The sequence below is a fragment of the Zalophus californianus genome, chromosome 3 (genome assembly GCF_009762305.2).
Source record: "Zalophus californianus isolate mZalCal1 chromosome 3, mZalCal1.pri.v2, whole genome shotgun sequence".
Lineage (NCBI taxonomy): Eukaryota > Metazoa > Chordata > Mammalia > Carnivora > Otariidae > Zalophus > Zalophus californianus.
Genome location: NC_045597.1, coordinates 106,980,118 through 106,997,748, shown reverse-complemented (window position 1 = coordinate 106,997,748; position 17,631 = coordinate 106,980,118). Strand labels below are relative to the sequence as shown.

At 33.2% G+C, this 17,631-nt stretch overlaps 1 protein-coding gene across 1 annotated transcript in view; it reads left to right on the top strand.

The window, feature by feature from the left end:
- LRP1B (LDL receptor related protein 1B) overlaps positions 1-17,631 on the top strand; it is a 1,883,216-nt gene that overhangs the window by 1,712,069 nt on the left and 153,516 nt on the right. The window contains 1 exon segment of the mRNA XM_035726875.1: positions 11,574-11,690. Within this exon segment, the coding sequence (XP_035582768.1) occupies positions 11,574-11,690 (117 nt within the window).

Below are 17,631 nucleotides of genomic sequence, written 5' to 3'. Positions count from 1 at the left end.
TATCCTTTGTATGCATTTATAACTGGTATCTACATACTGACTGAAGGAGTGTGTGTATGTATGCATGTATCCTTTTTTAATTTGGTTTTAAGAGACAGGTATCTCTCTCACCCCACCCCCGATATTTATTTAATAATGTATATCTAATTGTATGTTTCTAAGTAAATGAAATTTTCTCTCAGTGGCCGTCCTTCTTCACCTCCCACTGAGTTTTATAATCCCAAAGAAAGGTTTGTTATTTTACATTGAAAAGTAGGTTTTTTTTAGGTTCATAATTACTGACTGATATAATCACAAAAACTCTAAACATGAATGATAAATTTATAAATACATCTTAGGTGAGAAAGATTTTCAGAATATCAAGCAGAAAGAATATGTCACTTTGTTAAGTAAGTAACAGATATGTCACATTCAATCTAAGAATGTTAGTTCCTGTGCAAGGAACCTTAGAATGTATGCTAAGGACAAGATAAAGATATAAAGATTATCAAGTATAAAATTACATGAATATCATTAATGAAGACTCTTTTGAAACATGTATCCACATATATAACTGTAGAAGAAAGTATTTTTATTGCAAATATTATCTTCCTTATTCAAATTGGGGAAAAAATTAAACCTTGAATACCAAACTCTAGAGAACTGTTTAGCCAAACTAGATAAATATTTTACAGCCATAGAAATGGCATTTGTAAGAATTTTTAATGACTTAGAGAAATTATTTCTATGTAAGTTTTAGTGAAATATACAGTGTACAATATTTTATTTATTTTCATAGTCAGAAAAACATAATGGAGTTTCTGTTATGTGGCTATGAGCTATTTGTTTCTACTTCCCTGTTTTATAGTCTTATATTCCCATAAAGAACACTGTATGCATTACTTATAAAATTAAGAAAAATACTGTTTTCCAGGAAATAAGAATAATACAAGCTGAAAATATTTTATATATCTGATAATTAAACGTATATGCAGATAATAAAATTAAAACACCGTTTTGTTTAAACGACCCCAGGGGTCTTGTAACCTTTTAAATTTGCAGATTAGGAATGTGATTTCCCACAGGATTTAAGTGTCTTATGTGACTTTAATATTTATGACCTTGAGCAAGTTACCTGGTCTTTGCTTATAAAATAAATAAGATGCCTTAAAAAGTTATAGTAAAATCATTTGTTCACTTAAAATAATAACATTAGAGGGGCTCGTGGGTGGCTCAGTTGGTTAAGCGACTGCCTTTGGCTCAGGTCATGATCCTGGAGTCTTGGGATCGAGTCCCACATCAGGCTGCCTGCTCAGCAGGGAGTCTGCTTCTACCTCTGACCCTCCCCCCTCTCATGCTCTCTCTCTCTATCTCATTCTCTCTCCCAAATAAATAAATAAAATCTTAAAAAATAAATAAATAAAATGATAACATTATAAATGTGAAGGATCTAAAGCGGTGCCTGCAACATAGCAGTCTTAAATAAATGACACTTTTTTCCTCCTAAATGTACATTGTTTGTTGATGATAAAGTTGGTATTGAAATCCGCATCTTCTGTTTTTATTTACTATTTGCTTCCTTTTACATATTATTTTTCTATTTATTTATCTACTATCGTTACTATTTAGGTAGATAGTTAATTATTACTATTACTTAATTTTCACTAGTTACTCTTTATTAAGTCAGGTGTTCATTTCAATACTGTGTATTTCACTTTAATTCTTTGCCTTTGGGAAATTGAAGCACAAAAAAGATAATTACTTTAAATTGTACATGAATAGGAGCCAGAATTAGCATTCAAGTCAAATTCTGACTTTAGTGCTTGGGTTCTTTTCACCATGCTTCACTATCTCCTACCAAATCAGAGTCTGATGTTCATCCAAAAACGTAAAGCGAATTGAGCCATTGTCTGGTGACTCTGACTTAACTGTGTCAGACCAACTTGACAGATGTAGTCAAAGGTATATTTGCAAATATTTTGGTAGATTCACTTTTTAGTGGCCTCAAATTGCTTTCATTTTGTTTTTAAAATAAAACATAGAATCAATATTGGAAAAAAGGCAGGAAGAGGCTTTTTTTTTTGTTTTTCTGTAAGCTAGATGAGGAAACATGAGTAGAATTGCTAGAATATGACTACCAGAATCGGTAATGGGGACTCAAGAATGACTCGGAAGAGTGGTGCCCAACCTACGTCTTCATTTATGGAGATCTGAGTCCTTCTTCATCTGTGGTTCACGAATGCAAATTTGTTTGTACAATATTACCATACAAGCTGTCAAGACAACAGGCTGTTGAAAAGAGAATGAAAAATGGAATAGAAGGGGTTTGGCAGATGAGGTACAGTGTGTTGGCCAAGATGAAATAATAACTACTTCCCCCCAGTTTACAACCATAAAGTTACAATACAAATTTATAAATAAGAAAAAAATCACAAATTCTTGTCAAGTGCGATAGATGGCATTACAGGATGTAATATGACACTTTCTAAAACTGCATAATGTGAATTCAAAAAATTTCCACTGAAAATTACATTGCATTGACATGCAATTTATAAAATGTCATTATTGGAGCTTCCTGAGAACTAGTTTATTATAGATTCACCTCTTTTAAAGAAAATATGTCATTGGTAGTTTGTTTTACTTTATAAGCCTTTCTCTTCTCTACCTAGAAGAATAATGTAAAAGTTAAAAAATAAATAAAAACTCAAAAGTGAAACAGAAATAGTAGAATCCCACTGGGACAAGACACATCTGGCATTGTTATTCTCAACTGCTGTTGCATCCACATATTCTTTCCACTTCCCCTAGAAGAACAGGCTGTGCATGTAAGTGTTCATTGAGGAATATTACCCTGATTGATGAGAAGTAACATGAAATTAATTTTCAGATCTACCAAAACATTTTACAATGCAAGGCAACCTGCAACTTTCCAGATAATCAATATCACTAGAGGAGGCTGTAATAGCATATGCCACATAGAGAATATGCTAAAAAAAAGAGTGTTTGTACCATCTCCCATCTTCATGGAAGCCTGGATTTGCAAATTAATTTAAAGTAAGACTAATTCTGAGGCTTCTTGTAGAAAGAGATTGCATTTCTCAGGTAATTATAAACCAATGAAATAGCCTAGGAACTATGTAAATCAGCACATATAGATAAGAACAGTAATATGAGAAGTCCCTCAGTTTTTAAGCAATAAAATAGTATAATGTTTGCATTAGTCAGGACTCTTGTCTGTAAATGACAGAAACCCAATGTGAACCAGTGTCAAAATAAATTTTCTGCTTCAATTCCAAGGAGTGGATGGAGTTGACTTCAGGAACAATTTGGATACAGGTATTTACACAGAGTCATAAGAGCCCTATCATCTTTTTCTCCATTTCTAAGCTGTTCCTTACTTTGTTGGTGTCTTCTGAGAATGGTGCTTCCTATGTGGTTTTTAAATGACCCATGGCAACTTGGACTATAGTACTTATAATCTCAGAAGGAAAGAAATACTCTCTTCCAGTAACCATGGAAATCACCTCCAATGGTTTTAATTGGCCTTGGTAGGTTTTTAACAGAAACTCCTAAAATGCCAATCCCTATACCCAGTTTTTATTCCCCCCCTGAGAAACAGAACTGTAAATCTTAGGTTGACACATTGCTATTCAGGATAAGTCATCACATTTCCCATCTCCCCTTACAGCATTGTTTTATCACGTGACTAAGTTCAGACCATTGAAACATAAGCAGAGGTGTTAATATAGGACTTCCAGGAAGACTGTTTTTAGAGTTTTGTTTTTGTTTTTTTTTTTTTAGAGTAGAAGGGCTTCTTCTTTTGCTTTTTTTACTTTCTTTAGAGAGCGAGAGTGCATGCCTGCAAGGCGGGGAGTTGCATGGGGCAGGCAGAGGAAGAGGGAGAGAGAGAGAATCTTAGGCAGGCTCCACGCTCAGTGCAGAGCCCGATGTGGGGCTTGATCTAATGACCCTGAGAGCATGACCTAAGTTGAAATCAAGAGTCTGACACTTAACTTTACTGAGCCACCCAGGAGCCTCTCTTCTTTTGCTTTTTTGCTCTTTATTCTTCAGGCCTGGAACGTGATGACTCAAGTACTGGTGATCATCTTGGGCTGTGAGTGATTAAGAACAATGGAAGCCATTAATTAAGGTGGTAGAGCAAATTGATAAAAATCTGTGTTCCTGAGGCTATTGTCTAGCCACCATACAAACCTTGCACTGCTTTCCTCTGTTTATTTAATATTAAAGAAGAAAAATCATCTATTAGGTTTAAGCTGTTAAATCTTTCTTTCTTCTTTCTTTTTCTTTCTCTCTCTCTCTCTTTCTTTCTCTCTCTCTTCTTTCTTTCTTTCTTTCTTTCTTTCTTTCTTTCTTTCTTCCTTTTTTCTTCTTTCTTTCTTTCTTTCAAACATGAATAACATGATCATTGCAAACTAATCGTGGTCTAGGGTAATAGGCCATCTGGGTCCTATGGTCCTCTCCTATGATAGAAGAGGTAGTGATCCATGTGTAACAACTTCACCAGCTACAATTTGGAACAGTAATTTCAAAAAGACCAAAAATACCCAGCCAATAATAATGGTATATATCTACTATATTCATATTACCAAAATGTAGGTGTCAGTGATCCTACCTGCTATAGAAAATAAGGAAAAGAATATGATTCCTTGTATCATCACTATTGAAGGACTCAAAATGTCAAGGAGCTTTAAAACAGTTGTGAAGCAGCATATATAGGTATTTGTTTCCATATGATGCTAACAGAGACATAGAGGAGAATTTAGACTGAGAGATCAGAATTATATGTGGTTGATTAAAAAAAAAAAATGAATGACTGCTACATAAAGAGGCTATGCTTTGATAGCTAACAGATGGTTATCCTGCCCCCAGTGGAAGACAGTATTTTCTGCAAGAGTAGGTACTCTGTTCTAACCCCATACTTCTGAGACTCTATGATGTTATAATCTGGACTATATAAACAAGCAGCTACCATGATAGAGGCTCAAGTTTATTGTTCTCATAGTTCTTTTTGCCTCAGTGTTTCTATGACATTTACTTTTTTTTGTAACAACAGTTGTTGCATGGTACTTAACTGTTTGTAATCATAATGTTTCCTGAAATGGAAGATGGAAAGTGTGATTACAAAAAAACATTAGCAAGAACAACAAAACCCCCACATTCCCTTTTTTTGTTTTTTGTAGGGGGAGGGAATGCCAACATTTCTTAAATCACAAGCTAACGTCTTCCTACCAGCTTTACTCTAAAATTATTTTATACATTATATTTTCACAAATTGATGGCCAACTGAGTCCTATACCTCAAAATGTAAATTTTTCCAAGCTATTTTATTCTGGTCAGCTGTTGAATAAAACACATGGCAAATTTACAAGTGACATTTTGTTTTCTAAAGCAATAGTAAAATATTATTAGTGAAACAGTGTATAATTTCAATTTGGTTAGATATCTATTGAGTCATTAAATATTATTTTTTAGAATATTTAATATAAAGGGGCACCTGCGTGGCCGAATCAATTAAGTGTCCAACTCTTGATTTCAGCTCAGGTCCTGATCTCAGGGTTGTGAGATCAAGCCCTACATTGGGCTCCGCACTGGGTGTGGAGCCTGCTTAAGATTCTCTCTCTCCCTCTCCCTCTGCCCCTTCCCCACCACTCGTGCACATGCAGTCACTGTCTCTAAAATAAAAATTAAAAATGAATAATATACAAAAATGCATGTGTATATAATATATAATATACATTACATATACTATATATACTACATATAATATGCATGTATAATAATACATATATAATATATATCATAATATGCACATGCAATAGGCATCATTTCACATATTCATTGAGGGATGGAACATTTCCCCTAATAATATAATGTGTTATTTTGTCCTATGCTGCAGAGCGAACCAGAAAAAAAGACGTGTTATATATGAAAGGCCTACATATAATCCCTACACATAAGACCTATACATATTTTCACTACTGAACATCACTGGAAACATTTTAGTAACATACATTTTTTTAGAATGTCCTCAAGAGGAAAAAAAAAACTGATATAGACAGCCTGAAGCATCATTATTTCACAGATTAAAATAAAACCTTTGGCACCTCCAAAAAGGATGCAATTTTTGACAACAGTATTGTTTATATTCTATATTCTAAATGACATATGTTGTAGTTGAGGTCTATAAGAAAATACTGGTTTATTTGTATTTTTTGAATGCCATCTAAAATTTTCAAAAGGTATGCTTTTTAGAGAAGGCAAAGCTAACTGTACTTTTGGGTCAGAGTGATATCAGATGATAACAAACTGCATTTTATGTCTTAGGAAATCCAGTGCTCTTATTACTACTGAAATCCTCATCCCAAAAATGAAGACAGATAATTACAAACTGATACTACAAATGTCTGGGGCAGAATGAATACATGGTAGCTGCAAATGCCAAATAAAGAAATCTCTAGAGATATATATATGTGAGATATACATGCTATTGCTTATACTTAGGTGGAACATTTACATTTTGAGATCTTAAATAAGTTTTTTTTTTTTTTTTATACAAAATTCTCTTTCAGACAACCCTTCTGTTTTGAATATACCTGAGCATTCAGGGACTGAATGAATAATTATTTACCACAGTATAATTGTTTGGATTTTCCAAATTCCTTGCAATTCTAATAATGGAGTCATTTTTAATTAAAATATAATTAAAATAAAATTATATGCTCAGATCTGAAATGTTCAGGTCAGTTTGGTGAGTTTTGGCAATTTTATACAGCATGCAACAAACACCAAAACATTGATGATCCAGAACATTTCCATCCCCCTAGAAAGTTCCCTCATGCACCTTTTATTCCCCTAACATTTCCCTCTACAACCGCCAACTCCTCTCTATCACCATAGATTACTTTTGCTTGTATTTGGATGTCATATACATAGATGCATACAGTATTTAGACTTTTGCCTGTGAATCTTTCATTTGCATGAGGTTTTAAAAATATTTCTAAGTTATGTCTTAAGAATTCATAATTTTTTTTATACCTGAGTAGTTTTCAGTTGAATGGATATATTCTCACTGGGTATATCTTAGAAGCTGATTACTATAAATAAGGCTGCTGTAACAATTCTTATGCAAATTGATTTTGTGAACATTTTTCATTTTTCATGAACACTTAGATGTAAAATTGCTGGGTTATAGGGTAATTACATGTTTACCTTTTTAAGAATCAGAAGAGGGAGTTTCAGGTCCTATGTATTCTCATGAAAATTTAGTGTGGCCTTTTTGATTTGAGCAATTTCATGAAGTATGTAGTGGAATCTCATGGTTTTAATTTGCAGTACATTTATGATTGTTGATTTTGAGAATCTTTGTCATTCAAATATCTTTTTTTTTGGTAAAGTATCTTCTCAAGTCTTTTGTCTCTTAATGTATAAGATATATAGGAATTTCTATATATTCTGGATCTAAGTAATTTCCCACCATATATATGGTGCAAATATTTTTTTAAATATGTTGCTTGCCTATTCATTTTCTTAATGATATTTTTAAAGAATAAAACATTTTAATTTTCTGAAGTCCAGTTTACCAATTTCTTGTGTACTATTAATGCTTTTAGTGTTCTGCCGAAGAAATATTTGCCTCCTCCAAGATTATGAAAATTATTTTTCCATGTCCATTATGTTTATGATCATATCAGATTAATTTTTGGTATGGAGTATGATGGGTTAAGATGTATGTTTTCCTTATGGATAGCCACTTGTTTCAGCAATATTTGCTAAAAAGGACTTTCTTTTGCCCATTAAATTGACTTGAGGCCTTTGTTGAAAATGAGCTGACCACATATGTATGTTTATATTTTTGTATCATTTTTGTTTAGTACTATATTTTCTCAATTACTATAGCTTTATAGTAACTCTTGAAATCAGATACTGTAGATTCTCCAACTTTTTCTTCTTTTTCAGTTTTGGTTTATTATTCTAAATCCTTTACATTTCAGTATAATTTTAGGATAATCTATTTCTTTAACAATAATGAGCTAGAATTTTGATAGGAGTTGCATTAATTCTTTATATTAATTTGTAGAAAATTTTAACAATTTTGATTTTTCTAATCCATGAGCATGATACACTGTTGCATTTTCCTAAGCATTATTCAATTTTTCTCAGCAGTGTTTTACGGCTTTTAGTGTGAAGATATTACACAAATTTCACTAGTTTTATTCCTAGGTATTTGTTATTTTATTGATACCATTGTAAAAGTTTTCTTTTTCTTCAAATTTCATTTCTGGTTATTGCTAATATAGAGAAATATAATAAAATATATGTATATTTTCCTTGTATCCTATAGCCTTACTAAATTCATTAATTGCTTCCAGTCGTTTGTACATTCTTTTGGATTTCTTTTGGCATAATGAGAAACTTAAATTTCTCTTCCACTCCTGTATCCCAGTCCACTTTCCCAGTTCTTGCTCAAAAAACATCATAGATACCAGATTTTTTTTTTTCAGAAGTAGCTCATGTAATTACAAGTGTCAATAGTTATTGCAGTATACACCCTATACAGTTTTACATTTTGGTAGTCCCTCCGGGAGGATCAAATTTGTAATAGTATCTGTAATTAATGTGAAAACATATTAAATTTAAAAAAAAAACAAGTTTTCAGATACTCCATTTGTTTTCTCCATATTTATAATACCCCCCAAAATACTGCATTGTTCTAAAGCTATTTACAACTCAAATTAATAGAAAACTGTACATATTGTGAGCATTTTATGTTAATTTCTCTGGAGTATTATAATGTAGAATTATATATGTTCTGTTCTACAATAGTTTTTTGGGCCAGTGATTTTCAATCTTGGCTGCTCATTGGAATCAGTCACCTAGCTTTAATAAAAATACTGATCTCTGGGTTCTACCCCAGAGTCTGATTTTATTGATGTGGGATATTGACTGGGCAAAGGGATTTTTAAATTTCCCAGGTGATTTTCATGTGTAGCCAATCTGAGAACTGCTGCTTTACCTTCCTCATACAGTTTCCTATTAAAAATATATTTATATTTATATTTATATTTATATTTATATTTATATTTATATTTACATTAATCTCCTCAAGGGAGACTTTAAATACAGAACAAAGTCTATACAGGTTGTATAGTTTATATTTGTAATTTTTATAAGCAATGTCATGGTTCAAAAAGTTAAATAATTTGGAAACATAAAATTTGAATAACCTTGCATAAGGCAATTAACCTTTCAATGTTACTATTTCTGCATGCCCCAAATGGAAATCTTTGCAATGAACTGTAACTTGTTTTTGTTAAGAAATAAGTGTGGATCTCTTTCAAACATAAAATATGATATGAATATTTAAACATAGAAAAAAAGTACAAATAGGATTTAGGAGGAAAAAAACCCTCAAAAACACATATTGTATCGATCCTCAAGTACTTATTGTGAAACTTTTGTAGCCATGGGAAATTGCTTGGGGCTAATGTTCTAACACTAGGTGCTATAGTCTATTTGTCTGATCCAGTATGATCTTTCTTACTTTTTTATATTCTAAAATTTTAAAATAATATTTAAAAATAATGCAAGAAACATGTAGAGAGGAATAAATAAAGCTAATGTTAAACAAAAATAGAGTAGTGGTTTCAGAAAAGTTTGTTTTAATTGCCAGAATGAAACAACCATCTACATAGTTCTGTACCAAATCCCATATTTTCAATGGTCATTATTTAAGTTCCAATCATCCTAACACAATTCTTGATTGAGTCAAATGTACAAAATGCTATGTTAGAACTTCTACAGATTTTAAGCCAATTTTAAAATCTAAATTTAGGTGTAACATAGGGAAAAAGGATATATCACAAAACACAGCACTCAATGCAATGACACAAATTGGGGTCTGAGTAATCATTGGCAAGCTGGTAGGCTGCAAGGAAGAAAGGGAGGAAGGAGGAAGGGAAATACAGGCTCTTTATATATAGACATATGTAAAGGTATCTATCTATAGACAAATTTGACAACTTTGAAAAATTTGAAGTTTGTCATGAGAATTTCTACAGAAATGTTAAATTTTTCTGGAGCAACATCTGGACATAAATTTCTCCATTGCCATTTACTCCCTTTTGTAAGATTGAAAAAATTAAACTCTTTGAGACTTATTTTTTCTCATTCATTTAAATTCATATAATAATACTTCTGAGGGATATTATGAGGATTGATTATGATCATGTTTATGAAAATGCTTAGCCAAGAGGTGGGTTGGATCCTCAATAAATGTTCATTATTTAATTTTCTAATTATACCTAAATCACTTTTGCTTTCATAATCTTATTTGAGTTTGAATTTTATAAGACACATTTTAAAGGAACGAGTAGCAACCAGCAACAAATAGCTTATCCTCTCCTTTAGTTAATTTTTTTTTACTAGTCTGAGTAAACTGTAAACTTTTACTAGTCTGTTAAACTCACTGTGCATGTCTAAAAGAGCTGAGAATAAGGAGTTGATCTAAGTATATGAAAGGAGAATGTGTCCTAAATTGTACATTGACATTTATAATTTTATTATCATTATATTATTGAATTTATCCCATCTTTATGTTTCAGATCCTTGCTACTCAGTATGTTTCATAGACCTAAGAACAATGTCATCACTAGAGAGCTTCTTAGAAATCCAGAGCAACTCAATCACAATCTCCATTGTAGCAAAATTCTCAAGTAATTTACATATATGTACATTGAAATTTAAGATGCACTGTTTTAAACTATATACAGTTAGCTATTACTGTTATAGAAACTTAAGAATATGTAACCCAAACTTTAAATAAATTCTTATTGCACGCATACTGCGTCTGGCTCAGTTTTGAACACAGATTTGTTGTAAAGAGCAGTAAAGCAAGAGTAAAAACACACAAATATATATATTGACTGTGCTATTTAATGGTAGTAAAAATTCATCAAGCTTCTAAACTCTGTCTGCCTTTTGTCATTTGTAAAATGAAAGGCTAGTTAATACCTGTCCTTGCACTCAGTGGGGGATTGTTTAGAAGTTCAAGTGAGATTGCACTTTATTAATTTTCAAGGTCCGTACGGGTGTTTTATTATAATCTATAATTTTTATTATAATCTATAAGTTTAGATCAGTTGATAAGTAGATTATGAGTAAGAAATTCTTAGGGAGAAAGACAAGATGACAGTCTCAGAGTCTGACTAATACCATTTCTTTTTCTGCCTTAAAGAAGATAGAGAAGGTGGCTTAGGGAGGGAGTGTCCTCAAGAAAATGGTAGTTATTAATATTTTTTTGATTGATTTGTATTGACTTTATGTGGGTGGGCCAATCAATTGCTTTGTAATTAGCTGGTGATGAAAGCATGACTGATAACAACATAAAACAAGACAGTAGGGTGAATTTTATTTAGCACTTGCCTTCAGCTTTTCCTAGAGACGCTTCTCAGTTGGTAACTGATTTAAGGTCTGAGGAAATGTCATATGCCCTGGATTGGGCATGGCAGTAAGGGTATCATGAGGGATGTCTTCATGGAAGTCAACGTCACAAACTCTGGCTCTTTTTATTACAGATAAAAAGACTTGCGGACCTCACGAGTTCCAGTGCAGAAACAACAACTGTATTCCAGATCACTGGCGGTGTGATAGCCAAAATGACTGCAGTGATAATTCAGATGAAGAAAACTGTAGTAAGTACTCTCGCTTGAGAACATTGTGAGCTTGACAGCATATTCAATAAGCAGGATAGCAATTTTTAGCTCAGTTAAGGTATGAATTTGAACCTATCTGTCCTGCAGCTCACAATTTTATACATATATTCACATTGGACAAGAATATTCGGACTAAATTGACCTGAATCTTAAATGGTAGAATTATTGAAATGCTCATACTGGGAATTTTCTTATAGTTTTCAGAAATGGTATGAAAGTATCATGAGGTTTAATGCAACCCATTAGTATGCAATGAAGTGAGCCCTTGATGCAAGTTCATACAAAGAGCTGAATGATGTGGAGACAGTAAAAAAACACATCATTCTTTAGGGGATGGTATTCATTTCATTTCAGTCTCAAATCCTTTTACACTACAAATTTACCCATGAGCATCTTTCAGCAAAATATCATTTATTCTCTCTGGAGTGGTGAACACCATATGTATTCAGGATGCTTTTCTCTGAAAATAGAATAACACTGTCATCATCATCTGCCTCCTGCATTTTTATGTAATAAATTTAAAAGACAATAATTGTCCAACAATTTTATTTTCTAAAAAGTATGGCAGTATGTAAAGTTGTGACAGCATCTTTATAATTCTAGCATTAATTTCTGAATATATTTCTTACCAACACTTTCTCACAGCGCTGTTTAGACAAAGAAAGCAATATAGTCATGTTTTAAAATAAGATACTAATCCAATTCCATTTATTAAATATTTATATTCTGCTACTTCCAGAAAGGATTTGATGATAACAATGGTGTCTACTCTTATACATTGGACCAAGAGCATTTATTTCCCAAGATACAGGAGATGAGATAGAAAGTATTACATTAAAGCATTGGAATATGGTATATGAAGGTACATAATTAGAGTCACAGCCTTACTAAACCACTTGGATATTCAGTTTGCAAAATATCAACTTTTTAAAAAAATAACTTTTGAAACTTAATCTGACGGTGTTAAGCATCAGGTACATTAAGTATGAAATCTCTGGATCATTAGGATTATGGATTACTCTGATTTGGAGACCTTTTGTTACTCCTTTTTCACATATAGATCTCTCAATTGATCTTACCCTTTAGAAAGGTAAAAAAATCCTGCAAAGAGTTGTTAGAGTGTTCCAGATTCTTTTGTATAGCAGGTTTTCAGATTCTACCCAGTGATTAAAAGAAAAACCTAATGAAGTAAGAGTGGCAGGAATAGAAGAGCAACTACAAAAAAGAAGCAATTACATATATACTTTCTATTTAATTCACTTCTGTTTCAGAGTTTAAACATGCAGAAAACGACTTAGCTTAATTTTGGACACCTTGAGTGTTCATTATCAATAAGCTACCTGAGAAGAAGTGCCCTATGACTGAAGGATGTTGAGAACAGGAGAGGGGAAGTGAGAAGGCCACGTTGGAAACTTGCATCTTTGAAAACCCTTTATTCAAGGGGTGGTTGAAATTGTGTGAGAAGTTAGGTTACTGCTATAACTGGAGGAGAAGGGGAAGAAGAATGAAAGGTGGAGATAACCTGTTTTTGGTCTGCTGGAGTTTCCGAAGTGGTTGACTATGGTTTTGCTGGCATCTCCTAAAAGTCAGTTTTTCATACGAGAATACAAGGAGAAGGAACACGCCTCTCACTTGTCACTGGGAAAACTTAGTGATAAATCACTATAGCCACAGAACCCTTAAGAAAAAGCAAGAGAGTGTCTGCAATGCCAAGCATTGCAGTATAAAATACCCAATTATGTGTGATCTTCTTTTAGTGCCCATTCATCCTGAGCATGTGGCCTAAGATAGCAACATTGATGAATTTGCAGGGAACAGATGACAGTGAGCAGGAAGGAAGCATATTACAGTTGTGACATGGTAGGAGAGAGGGCATACACAGGACCAGTATCAGAGAATTGGTAACATGGTAAACATGTAAGAATGTGTAAGAGGAAGGATTGAGGGATCTCGATAATTGGGTGGTGTTTAAAGATACCATCTGGGAGCGACTGGGTGGCTCAGACGGTTTAGCATCTGCCTTCGGCTCAGGTGATGATCTCGGGGTCCTGAGATCAAGTCCCACATCGGGCTCCCTGTTCAGCAGGGAGCCTGCTTCTACCTCTGCCTCTACCTGCTGCTTCTTCTGCTTGTGCTCGCTCTCTCTCTCTCTCTGTTAAAAATAAATAAAATAAAAAAATGAAGATACCATCTGAATAGAAATGAGAAAGTTCAAACATTGAAAATTCCAGAAGTTCTACATAGACAGAAGCTAAGTCTATGAAGAGAGAGAAAAGAATACATTATAGCTAAAGCACCTGGAGATTGGTCATATAGAAGTCAGCTTTAGAAAAAATACTGTTCCCATATAAAATGCTATTAAGATATTTGCAATTTCTCATTATTTTTGAAACTATTATAATTTCATGTGTATGATTATAATAAAAGTATTATATATACATATAAATTACTATTTATATATTGTAATCATGACTCTATGTATATCACATCACATATATAAATTTAATTTTAATATGTATAGATGGTAACAATATACCCCAAAATACAGCAGTATACTGTTCCCACTTTTTCTAAATATCATTAGTCAATGGTATGCATTTTGTTTCACAATTGGCAATTATTGCCAGCAATTATTAAGTACAGAAGTATAGCAGGGATAATAAATTAGCCTTAGAGTTAAAAAACAACAGTGGCATTTTTTTTTTTATTTGACCACATTCCATCAACCAACACTCCCCTGCATTCCATTACACCGCTCATTTCTTTATCACATGTATCTGAGTTCCTACTTAAATATCTGGAAGTAGTGTAGGGAGCAGGGCTATTTTTCAGGGTCCAGCACAGGACCTGACACATTTATAATATTAGCAATGTATTGTTAAAATCACTTTTGGACTTACTTGTTTATGAATCCGATATAGAGTTTACTCTTTAAATTGTGTTGGAAATACTCCAGGCATAAATCTGGGAAGAGTCTGAATCACAGTGGAGCAATTAACTGTGACAATGTTTTAAATCTATTATGCTTTCTACATTTTTATATTTATATGGGATAATTAGTCCATTGTCATTTCTTTATCATCTGCTGATGATTTCCCTTGTTAAGTCTTCAGCAGGGACACTGTGCTCCAACAATGATTTAGGCTTTTAAAAACAAGAAAATTTTATTGTTATTGGAGTTATTTTGTCATCTGTATCAAAGGTTTGGAAATATCTGACAAATCTCAGCATCTATACTATCTTTATCAGCAACAAATGTAATGTATATGGCATGTCTGCCTTCTAAGTAAATGATGTGCAAAATAAATTGTTTCCCATCTTTGCATTATTAAGAAGTAACTAACAATCCAATAGACTCAAAAGCACCAAATAACTTGATCAACCAGATGAAGGTTTTTGTAGAGAGAAAAGCTGTGTCTGCCTTATTTGAATTTCTAGTTCTTTCACACTGAATTTATAGCAGAAGATTATTTGTATAGCATGTCAGTTATACTGATTGTATTCTAAAAATTCTCCTCAGATGCTTACACCCACATTCATATAACTTTTGAACTTAGCACCAAGGGTTTATGATAATATACTCAGCAGAGAAATTGAAGGCTGGAAGCCTTTCTGCTCTGCCACTAACTCTGTGGCTTTGAAAGTCACTTTTATTTTCTAAACTTAGTTTCTTCCTCAATTTTGTGCAAGATGGCTTCCAAAGCTCTTTTCAGTTCTGAGCCTGTATGTTTTTGCCTTCTTCAGTATTGAGGGAAGTGACTTTTCCACACAATGCCCCTATTTTTTATTCTTACTATAGAATCCAGATCAGCCTTCCAAAACATGCCCTGCCAAGTCTTCTTTTTGTTGATTTGGCATTTTAGATGAGATTTATGGAAAACCTGGTTAATTATTCATGTGTGGGGTTTCCTATCTACTTTAGATCTGGGGGCATAGGTAGTATCAGAGAAAGTTAAGGTGATAAAAACATTTTGGAAATGCTGGGGAAAATTTCACACTCAAATTTTCTTTCCAAATGGGTTATCTTCCAGGTATGATCATTTTTTTTGTTGTTGTTCTTTTTAACAAGAAAAATGCTAACTATCATGCCAAGGTCTAAAAATTGGTCTTTTACTTTATCCAGAAAAGATCAAAGGTAAGAAACAATAAGAGAATATAATCCCTCAGGACCTTCTTTCATAATTAAATTACATTTTCCTCAAAAGAGAGTTTCCTTTTGAGATACCCAGCGGCAAAAGATTCTGAAGCATATAGATGAGAGTTAAAAACAGGCTAGCTATCCCATTCCTTGAGGACCGTTGTTTATGTATAAATAATTCATGATTATTATCCAGAAGTGGTTTTGCTGGCATCCCTAAAAGCATGCTAGAACCATACAGAATTTCATATGCACTGAAAAAAAAACTTTTTCCAACAAATCACTCAGTTCTTCTGCACCCATATTAGAACAGAGCAATTAATAATGTTAGCAAAGTCTCTATAGAACAACCATTCCGTAGAATTATTGGGCAAATGCTTTGAAATACTTTATAACCTTGTAACTTGTTATCATCTTAGATCAACAACATCCAACCCTATAGCAAAGTGTGTCAAAGTTTGTGAAGTCGTTGTTTTGGCATATGATGAACAAACTTGTGTTTAATTAGGATAAAGGCAAGTTAAAATATTAAAGGGAAAAAAAAATCTCATTCAGATACCTCCAAGTCCATGAAATTCAATATTTCTACTGCTGTTACTTTAAACACCTAAATACAATGTGTTTAAAAAATACTCTCTAGGGCGCCTGGGTGGCTCAGTTGGTTAGGCGACTGCCTTCGGCTCAGGTCATGATCCTGGAGTCCCGGGATTGAGTCCCAGGTCGGGCTCCCCGCTCAGCGGGGAGTCTGCTTCTCCCTCTGACCCTCTTCCCTCTCGTGCTCTCTATCTCTCATTCTCTCTCTCAAATAAATAAATAAAATCTTAAAAAAATAAAAAAATAAAAAATACTCTCTAATTCTTTAATGAAAATCATTTTGATTGTTATTTTCCATTATCCAATAAATTAAGCACTTCTTTATTAATTAATTTATTAATTTCACTATAATTTCTTTTCCCTAAGAAGAAAACTGCATGTTTGCAAACAGGAGGGTGGAATGGCTTCAGTATGGCAGAATGGGAAGAGGAAAAGTGTTCTCTTTTATTTTTAAGTGAAGTAGACATTGCTAGCCATATGCCTTCGATAAGTAACTTGACTTCTCAGGACTTTATTGTTAATCTCTGTAGTATGTGAACACTTATTATTTCCTCAGTAGTATGGGGGACCATGATATGGCCCTAGTAGTAAATAGTACAGGCCCTAGTATCAGACTGTAGGTTCAAGTTCAATACTAGCTCTTCTGCTTGCAGGGTGATTGGGAGAAAGTTCTTTATCCTCTCTGTGCCTCAATTTACTCATTGACAAAAGGGTCCTATAATAGCGCCTACCTTATATAGTTGTTAGGATTAATTGTTGAGTTAATTCATGTACTTAGCATTAACTTCACCTAGTGCTTAACAACAAATAAGAAATCACTAGCTGGTCATAACTACTATTGTTATAAATAGTGATACTAGTATTAATACTGTTGTTTTTAAGATTAAAACATGGCATATGTAAATATAATGCAAAGACAAAAAGAGAAACTGCTATTGTCATGCTCACTGAACAAAGGAGTGTTGAGAAATGAGGGGCAATCCTCCTGTTAAGTGGCTTTTTCTCATCCCACTGAATAGCATTTTGTCTTATTCATAGCCTGAAGTTCACACTGTAGAAGAAAGTAAGTCCCAAAGCAGAACAAAATGCTGATACATACTACACTTTCCATAGTTCTTCCAGGGGTCTCAGGAGGGATCTTTATGTAGAAATGTAAGAGCCTTTACAATACCAAACATTCATGATGTT